Source organism: Puccinia triticina, chromosome 3A (assembly GCF_026914185.1).
Source record: "Puccinia triticina chromosome 3A, complete sequence".
In the NCBI taxonomy this organism is placed as follows: Eukaryota; Fungi; Basidiomycota; class Pucciniomycetes; order Pucciniales; family Pucciniaceae; genus Puccinia; species Puccinia triticina.
This window is the reverse complement of record NC_070560.1, coordinates 2,670,337-2,679,819: the sequence shown is the minus strand read 5'-3', so window position 1 is coordinate 2,679,819 and position 9,483 is coordinate 2,670,337. Positions and strand designations below refer to the sequence as shown.

At 51.4% G+C, this 9,483-nt stretch overlaps 2 protein-coding genes across 2 annotated transcripts; both read right to left on the bottom strand.

Annotated features, from left to right (window-relative positions):
• Positions 1-2,204: 2,204 nt before the first annotated feature.
• Positions 2,205-6,461, bottom strand: PtA15_3A317 (uncharacterized protein; the record flags this gene model as incomplete). The annotated part of the gene is made up of 7 exons (XM_053167273.1): positions 2,205-2,833; positions 3,065-4,322; positions 4,384-5,190; positions 5,276-5,672; positions 5,743-5,900; positions 5,987-6,199; positions 6,318-6,461. 7 exons carry the CDS (start codon positions 6,459-6,461, stop codon positions 2,205-2,207), a joined length of 3,606 nt encoding a protein of 1,201 aa, XP_053018506.1.
• Positions 6,462-7,443: 982 nt separating this feature from the next.
• PtA15_3A316 (uncharacterized protein) lies at positions 7,444-9,335 on the bottom strand (the record flags this gene model as incomplete). The annotated part of the gene is made up of 3 exons (XM_053167272.1): positions 7,444-7,788; positions 7,862-8,398; positions 8,469-9,335. The coding sequence occupies 3 exons, from the start codon at positions 9,333-9,335 to the stop codon at positions 7,444-7,446; spliced, it is 1,749 nt and encodes a 582-aa protein (XP_053018505.1).
• Positions 9,336-9,483: the final 148 nt, after the last annotated feature.

Below are 9,483 nucleotides of genomic sequence, written 5' to 3'. Positions count from 1 at the left end.
ACAGATGCGGGGGGGGGGGGGGGGGGGGGGAAACAAAACATACTTCTGCAGGTTGGGGGTCGGCGGTTGGCTCAGCAGCGACAGGGGCCTTGGGCTCGCTGGAACAAGTCCCTTGTTGCCCTGGGTCATCCAGAGTAATCAAGCCGGACCGGAAGTTTGAGCCGCGGCGGTTATCATCAAATTAGCCCTAATCTCCCGGTGAGCTGCATTCTTGTCGGTTCCACCAGCAATGCAGGGCCAGCCGTGGGTTCCCCGTTGTTGAGAACGATGAGGAATCCACGGCTGCCCCTGCAGGTTGTGTGCTCGTGGGCTCCACTGCAATCCCACAGGCGGCCGTGGAATCCTCGTCATTCTTGACGTGGAAATCCCAGGCGGGTGGAGACGACGGGCTTTCCCGTTGTCTCCACACATTTTCCACGGGAGGGTGGAGACGACGGGGGGAGCAGTGAATTCCATGTGGGGTTCACGTATCCAGTGATCCCTTTGTCTCCACAAACCGGCGGGCCAGGAAGCACCCACGCTGTGTACATTTTCATGCGAACGCTTGAGCTTAAATCCTACCAGGGGTCCCAAAAACCCCGATTTTAAGCGGGGATTTGTGGAATCTTGAAGTCTTGATGTTTGGAGGTCCTTGACGTTCTCCGGCGCGCCGCGCGCAAGAAAATCATGATTTTGCCGCGTATACTGATCTGTCCACCACATCGATGGCCAGTATTTACCGGCCATCTTGTTATGTAGGCAAATTGTATGACACAAGCAAGGGGTAAAAACGGATTCTACTTATCCCAAGTGCCCCACAGTGTGACGGCAAAGTAACAAAATCCCCTCGAAGTTGGTTGATTATGCTCTAGACTGAGCTACCGGTTGAGGAAATATGGACATCAGGTTGAATTGCCGGCCTGTGAGGAATGATCAAGGGATAGTCAAAGAAAGATGCAAGACTATAGGCTCATAACCTATTGAGACACACCGGTGAGAGTATCAATAGATTCCGTACAGAAACACCAACGGCCCGGGATTGTCCCAGGACGTGTAGTGTGGAATGTGCTGCGGCAAGTCTGTGAGATGTCTGTGACATGTATGTCACAACAGTATTTACTGGCCATCTTGTTATGTAGGTAAATTGTATGACACAAGTGACAGCCAAACACTTGAGTTATATTGCAGCATGTGAAATTCATGAGTGATGTGTATCACATGAGGTAAGTGCACAACATCACATAACATCATTGCTGCCAAAGTAGAGATAGTCATTTGGTACCTGCGGCGGGTACCTAGTACCGCTTGGCAAGTACCCCCTTGCACCCGCGCAGCGGTGCCGGGTGCGGTACTAGGTACTGGGTTTTGGCCGGAAAGCAGTGCGGTACCCGGGTACCGCCTATGTCAGCCAGCTGCTAGTCCAAACAGCGCAGCTAGTGGACAAAGCAGCTAGAGACAGATAGTCTCTGAGATATGTCACTAATAAGTGACGCGCCTCCCGCGCGCGTGAAGCAATACTGCGGAGCCGCAGTAAAGGATCTACAGATCAACATAAGTATAAGTAGAGGAATTCTCCGAAGCGGAGAGTTCCTCAGATTTAGATTTACCAAGCCCGCTACTTTGTAGTTTTTGACCTTACTCGAATACTGCGATTGGGGCCTTTGAATCAATCTCTTTTCCTTCTTATCCTTTCAACTTTCAACTCTTCGACTCGACCTCGCTGATAACGGGTAAGCTCGAGTCACCTCTCTCTTTCTTTCCTCACCAACACAGCAAAAATTTTCTAACTCCACCTGGGGGGAAATTTGGGGGGTTTTTCATTTTTTTTTTTTTGGGGGGGGGGGAAGCAGGGGTCAGCTCAGAAATGGGGTTTAGATCAGCAGGGGGGTCCATTGAAGCCTTTTGAATATTCAAATTCACCTTTCTTCTCTCATCTAAATTCTTTTTCTTATTTATCTAAATAATTCAACTTTTTCTCCTCTTATCTCAACTCATCTTTTCTCCCGTGTGTTCAACTCATCTTTTTTCCTGTGTATTCAACTCATCTTTTTTCCCCTCATCTTGTGTATACCTCGTGTATAGATATAATTAATATTACAAACTAATTACAATCTACTTACATTATAAATCTACTTACATTATAAATCTACTTACATTATAAAATAATATTCACATTATTCAACAAGGATAAATCAGGAATCTTGAGAAGGAAAGATCTGGAATCATCAGGTGGAGGTGGCGGATGAGATAGGTGGAGTATTGGGAACAGGATGAGTCAGACATTCAGTGGCGGATATCATAGGTAGAGGAGGATGGGAGGCAGGTGGCTGGACCAATGGACTGTGTGAGGATGGTTTGAGGGGTGTCATCATGGTTGCAGGTGGTGCAGGTTGCCGCGTGTCAGAGGGTGGAGGTGCAGGTGGCTGCTTGTCGGAGGGTGGAGGTGCAGGTGGTGCAGGTGGCCGCTCATCGCCGGGTGGAGCTGCAGCTGGCCGCTCATGGAAGGGTGGAGGTGCAGGAGGTGAGGTTGGCCGCTTGTGTGGAGGCGCAGGTGGTGCAGGCGGCTGCTCGTGGGAGGGTGGAGGTGCAGGTGGCAATGGTTTGACTGGTGCAGGTGGTGGTACAGGTGGCAATGATTCGACTTGCGCAGGTGGCACACTAGGTGGTTTAACTGGTGCAGGTGGAATAGTACTTGCTGGAGTTGCTGGCGGTGGTTCGACTGGTGCAGGGGGAGCAGTTGGGGGTGGAGTCACAGGTGTTGCGGGGGATGGCGCCGGCGCTTCCTTGGGTGTTGCCGGGATGGGAAGGAGCTGAGGATGAACCGGTGAATCTTGATTGTTTCCTAAGAATTCGGCTAGGATTTGGGGCGCAGCATTCAATAAAGATTCGGTGTCAGCGAAGCAAACTCTTGCGGTTTGATGTTTTCGAGGAATTGGAACCATTGGCCGAATGGCAAGGCAGGAGATGGCGTCGCACAGATCATCAACATTAGAATCTTGATGGGAAGGAACCAATGTGGGGGAAGTGGGTGGAGAAGGAAAAATGCTTTCATAGGCCTGCAATCGTGCCGTTCGAGTAGACTTACTTTCAGCCTTTTCAGCCCAAAGATGAGGCTGAGTCACCAAGGTGCGTTGTTTAAGAGCTGATTTGAGTGGTACTGTCGTCGGATCCCAGAAGGGGTTATTATTCATGGGCGCATTCATGGGCGCCACGGTTGGTTTGATGGAAGCTGCATGCGAGGAGTGGCCAAAAGAAGTGGGGTGGAGAGCCTGGCCAAAAGACTGACCAAACTGCGGCAGCGCTGACTGGCCGGAGAGACCAGGCTGAGGTGTTGGCGCTGACTGCCCGGATTGACTGTACAGTGGCGGAGGAGCTGGCTGGCCGACAAGACTATTCTGAAATGTCAGCGAGGGACGGAGAGGTGCCGGCGGTGTGGACTGGCCAAAGGTGATGGGTTGGCATGTTGGCGCTGATTGGCCAAATTGACTGAACGGTGGCGGCGGCGCTGACTGGCCAAAGATGCTGGGCTGAGGTGTCGACACTGACTGACCGGATCGACAGGGCGGTGGCGGAGGCACTGACAGGCCAAAGGTGCTTGTTCGCGCTCCGAATTGACTGGACGGTGGCGGCGGCGCTGACTGGCCAAAGATGCTAGGCTGAGGTGTCGACACTGACTGCCCGGATTGACAGGGCGGTGGCGCTGGCATAGACAGGCCAAAGGTGCTTGTTGGCGCTGATTGGCCAAAATGACTGGAAGGTGGCGGCGGCGCTGACTGGCCAAAGGTGCTAGGCTGAGTTGTCGGCCCTGAGTGCCCGGATTGACAGGGCGGTGGCGCTGGCACAGACAAGCCGAAGGTGCTAGGCTGAGATGTAGGCACTGACTGACCAACTCGTTTGGACTGGGCAAGGTGGCTAGACTGTATCGGCACTGTCTGGACAAAGTGGCCAGATCCTGTTGGTGTGCTAGATTGTGCCAGCGCTGACTGGCCGAATCGATTGGCTGGTGCCGGGACAGATTGGATCAACGGTGGCGGCGGCGCTGAAAAGGGGATAGGCTGAGGTGTTGGCGCAAATTCGCCTGATCCCCTGGGCGGCGGTGGCAGCGGCTTTTCCTGGGGGAGTGGTGGCGCTGTTTCCTGGGTACTCGAAGGACAAGTGAAGCTGAATGACTGGCCTTTCGAGCTTGCTGGCTGACCATTCGAGCTTGAATCTTTCTGCAAGGAAAATGTTGGTCCCTGTGACGTCAAGTAAGATTGCGTAATAGGGTTCCAGTACTGTGAATAGTCGAAAGGTGTCGGACCACTTGGCACCCGTGGCTTTGGGTCCCTTGCAGGTCGTGGGGTCTAAAGATCCAGGGATTAGTTTAACTGAAGCGGTCTGATGTAGATGCTTATTATCACTCACATAGCCAAATCCCTGAGGGGTCTCACTCACATATCCAAATCTCTGAGGGGTATAATCGAAATGTGTGGGCGAGGATTTTATCTCAGGAGGGTCCAACAACTGCTGGGGATATCCGTAGGACGGAGGATAGGTTGGGGCTGCATTAGCCTGGGGCTGGGTGGACTGGTAAGAGTAAGAAGTGGGGCGCTGGGTTACATTAGACTGGAATTGGTTGGCTTGAGTGAAATGTGTTGGCAAGGATGTGCTGGCAGGAAGGTCAAACGACTGCGGCGAATATCCGTAGGATGGGGCGTAAGTTGGCGCTACATTAGCCTGGGCTTGGGTGGCCTGATAGGAGTAAGAATCGCTAGGGCACTGGGTTTCGGCAGGAGTTGGACCAAAGGGAATTGAGGCGGGGGTGAAACACCATTCAGAAGGTTGCGGCTGAGGTTGATTGCCGTGGTGATCAAGGCCTGGGGTTGCGTACATTGGATGTCCTCCTGAGAACCGAACGTACCTCCGGCGTTTGGGACATGGGTCATAGGGATTTTGAGCTGGTGATGGCGGGATAGGAAGATCTTGCTGTTGATGATCACGATCTGGCGGGAGCAGTAGGAAGGGGGAGATCGTGGGACGAGCATAACTATTTGGGTCCTTGAGTCCCTCTTCAACGTAGCAAAGGTCATTGGGGGCGGCCTGATAATGGTCTGGAGGCGGGTGATCAAATGACGCAGGTAGTTGCCTGGAACGGGTGTGATAACGGGGTCCATCTTTGTAACGCACTTCGACGTCTGCTTGGATATCTTCAATGCGCTCCTTGTTGGTCTTCTTTTTGACCATTTTTTGGGGATGGAAAAAGGCATAAGAGTTCTGTTCTTAGATAGTTGGATGAAGGAAAAAGAAGCTTGCTTACCTTTCTAACGGTGAGAGCTGATTTCAACGGTTGTTTCGCGGTTTTCTTGTGGCTCTGGCTCCGAGTTACCTTACGCATATCGCGCTTCGGGATGGGCTTATTGTGTCCTCGATCAGCCTCATTGGATCGATTGTCCTGATCAGACTTGGTGTTGCTGGTCTGAGAGCCGGACGGGTCGTGGGACGCTCGGTTGTCCCGATCAGATTCGGTGTTGCTGGTCTGGGAGCCGGACGGGTCTTGGGACGATTCATCAGATAGTGAGGATTCTGTAGGCAAGGAGTCTTTGGATTTGGATTCGTCTTGGGAGGAGCACTCATCACAAGACTTAGGCTTGTGTTTTGTCCGTTTGTTCGCAGATTGAACCCGTGGTTTTTTTTTCTGACGTTGAGAATGGCCTCTTCGGGGGGACGGCAATCAATTTCGAGAGGGGGCTCGGCGGGGAGAAGGGGAAGTGGCTAAGGATTTACGCTTCGATGGTCTTGCCGGAGAGCGTCCGCGAGTAGAGGCTGTGGGGGAAGGCGAGATTGACAGAGGGATGCGCTTGGCTGACCTGTTTGTTTTTGAAGGAGTTCTTGCCGGTGATCGAGACCTCCCACAAACAGCAACAGCCCTTCTTGCCGGTGATCTAGACCTTCCACGAGCAGCCCTGGCCCGTGATTGAGTTCTTGCCGGTGGTCTAGCGCTCCTCAATGGCGAACAAGCACTCCTTACCGGTGATTGAGTTGGCCTTGGCGGTGATTGAGCTGTCCGGACCGGTGATTGAGCAGCCTTGGCCGGTGATCGGGTGTTCCTTGCCGGGCGAGCTTTTCTTGCAGGTGGGGCGTTCTTGTGATCGGGTGATTTTGCTGGCAAGGTCTCCACTGAGGAGAGAGACGAGCGGGAGTTTGGGGTTGGTGATACAGGGGCCCGCTCTGCTTGACGATTCTCTGGAGGCAGGATAGAGTGTGAGGAATATTAATAAAAAGTGCAAAATTTACTTATAATTGTCGAACTTACTGAGGACTTTCAATTATTGGTGGGCAATTTTAGGTAGATCTTCGACCTTGAGACTTTTTGGTAGTTTATGATCGGGGTTGACATCCCAAATGAACTGCGAGAGGCCATCTTTGTGATTTCTGGGATCGTCAGGATTAAATTCAGTTGAGGCAATTTTGACAGGCGGTTGACGCTTCTTTGGTTTGGGCATTGTGATGGAAAACGCAATCGGGAAAATGAGAGGATGGGTGGAAGTCTACAGCTCAGAGGGGAAAGATAAGACGAAGGGAAAGGGGAAAGATAGGAAGATAAGCCCAATGCTCCGATGCTCGAGTGATGCTACTTACCAAAGAGAACCCCATTGAAAAAAACCCCTTTCGTTTTGCCATGTATGTATTATCGCCGATATATCCGATGATTCCTTTTGCTAGGTATATCACCACCAATTGCTGTGCTGGGTTGTTTGGCGGCAACCAGATGTTGTCACAATCATGCAAGGGGTTCGATCATGCATGAATGGAGGGCCTGTTATGTGGCGCAGCGCTTTTTTCAATCTACATGCCCCACCGATGGTGACCAAAGTTGAGGAGGCGCTCAAGGCCCCTCAAGGGGCCTGGCAGGCGGATCGGCGCAGCTGCTTTTTTCAATCAATCTACCCTACGGTGACCAGAAGTTGGGGAGGTGCTCAAGGCCCCTCATGATCAAGGGGCCTGGCAGGCAGATCAGCACCGATCACCCGTTGCGCGGTTCCCCGATCAGCTAGCTGACAGGTAGATCCGGGTGGATACCCGTTGGCACTGTTGAGTGAGCCCGAATAAGATATAATTTCACTCATGAGGCGCAGGGCACACACCCGGGTGGGCCAATAAGATTGTATGGAAAGAAAATAAGGAAATAAGCGGGCTGGAAAAACAACTATGTACAAAGAAAGTAATATGAACAGGCGAAAGTGGAAAAAGTGGAAAACAACTATGTACAAAGAAAAGAATATGAACAGGCAAAAGTGGAATAGGAGAAAAGAAACTATTTACAATGCAGAGGAAATAAGTATTTACAATAAGAGTTGTATATGTGATGAAAACAACAATAGATCACCAGGACATGTTATTTCATCTTGTTCAAGGCATTAAGAGCGCCTGTCAACGATCTTGCGTCCATCTTCAAAGCATTCAATACGGGCAGTCGCTGGGACATCACCCAACCATTGTCAAAGACATCGGTCGATAGGCATGATGGGGGGGTGAGCGGTTGCTTATCTGGGGGTGAGGTGGCCGGATTCGTTGATGGGAGGTGTTGCCAAAATCACGACAACCAGACTTCCTCTTCGACTCAATGATTTCATCGATTGTGTTGACAGCTTTCGTGATCCTGTGATGGCGCCAAGGTAAATGGCTGACCAAGACTCGCTTTTCCCTCTCATTGGAACCACCAGGAAGATCTGGTTCAGTTTCAGCGTCGCTAGTACAGGCATCAATCACAGGAATGAGGGGGACCAGTTGTGCTCTTTGGGCGAGGAATGCAATGCGGGTATCACGCAGCTGCAAAAGGCGCAGGGAGTGATAATGAGTGAAGATAATGATCAAGAAGATAATGATCAATGAAGCTGCTTACTCGTTTGGTACGTGCTTGTCGACGTTTGCCCACAGCCCTTTTGTCTAGCCTTTGGGGATCCCAACCCGCTTCGCAATAAGTTCGGTGCAATTGCTTGGCATGATTCATGATTGTCTGGTGAATTTTTTGCTCCGAACAATTCTCAAGATCAATATCAGGGTACTCTTGCGCCTTAACCAACTTGATAAATATACTATGTGCAAGGTCCCAGAGAAACAAGTTGTCGGCATCATGAGGACCCCGGCTCAAGTCAGGCCGGAATGAGATTACACCACACCGAAACATAGAGCGCCACATAATCTTCAGCGTGGTCGCAGATGCTTTCCTATGGCCAGGACCCTTAGGGTATGGAAACCCGGGGTCCCCGCCATCGTCACCGGAATAATTGCTGGAGTGGCTCACGCTCTCATCATCCGGAAAGTCGTTCTCCGGATCCCGCTTCCAGTTGGCCTTCTCACGTTCGGTGGCTGGTGGTGGGAACTGGTTCAAAGCCATGGTCTTACCAAATAGGGTCTTGACATGTAGGCGGACTCGAGACTGGATGTAAGATGAGTAATTATTAATAAATCATCGTAAATATTGTAGGTTGGAAAAATATGGTACTTACTAAGAGGGTCAGGTCTTTTTGTCCCGAAGGGGGGATTATAGGCTTGCTGATTGTTGGCCTCGTCGAAACCATACTGTTATTGTTTGCCTCAAGTTGATCGGCAAGGCGACCTGTTACTCGTGTAAATTCAGACAATACATCTGGGCCAACCCCAACGCATGAACAACCAGCTACGGGACCGGTTCGGCTCTGAGATGGTCCAGCTACAGGACCGGTTGTGGGGAAATCGTGGTCGGGAATGTGATTGTGGCAGGGCTGAGAAAATGGTGGAGGCGACATGCCCTGAGGCAAGGAATTCCTCCAGCCAACAACACCTCTCACTGATGGATGTGGATTGGGTACAAACACGTCTTCGTCATGAAATGAAGGTCGGATCACAAGACTTTTGCGCCGAACTCGGTGTTGTCCTTGTCTTTGCCGGAGAACTTGCGCATTAGTAGGCACGCGGCCTAGAGCTGGGGCACCTCTTGGTTTTTTACGGCGACTTTCGGGGCTGGGAGAAATATCATCTTGCTTCCTTTTGGTCCGAGGGGCCGCAGGCGAATAGGCATCTGAATGAGGAGGCTGAGACAGCTGAAATGAAGAGTGAGAAACTGGGCCGTCGTAATCAGGAGAAGAACGAGCTGCATGATAAGACCGAGCTGCATGATGTTCACGGCTGAATGAGGTGGACGCTTCATCCTGGGGCTCGGCTCTTTGTTTCCCCTTCTTGGAGGCCCTGAGGTGTGACCGGTTGCTTGTTTCTGGAAGGTCAAAATGTGCAACCTGCTCTTCATCGTGCAAGGAAGGGTGCGGTGTATAACTGTTTCTTCGAGCTGGCGGAGTTCTACCACGACGGGAGGTGGAGGGCTGGAGATGAGTAGGCATTTCGGGGGAAGAAATATTGTCGGGACCAGGGCGAGTTCTTTTTGCTTGTGAAGAGTTTGGGGAAAGATCATCTGGCCTTCTCTTCCTGGAAGTGTCTGGAAGAACAGCAACAAAGTTGATACTTTGGCCTTGTTGAGTGGAAGCGGAT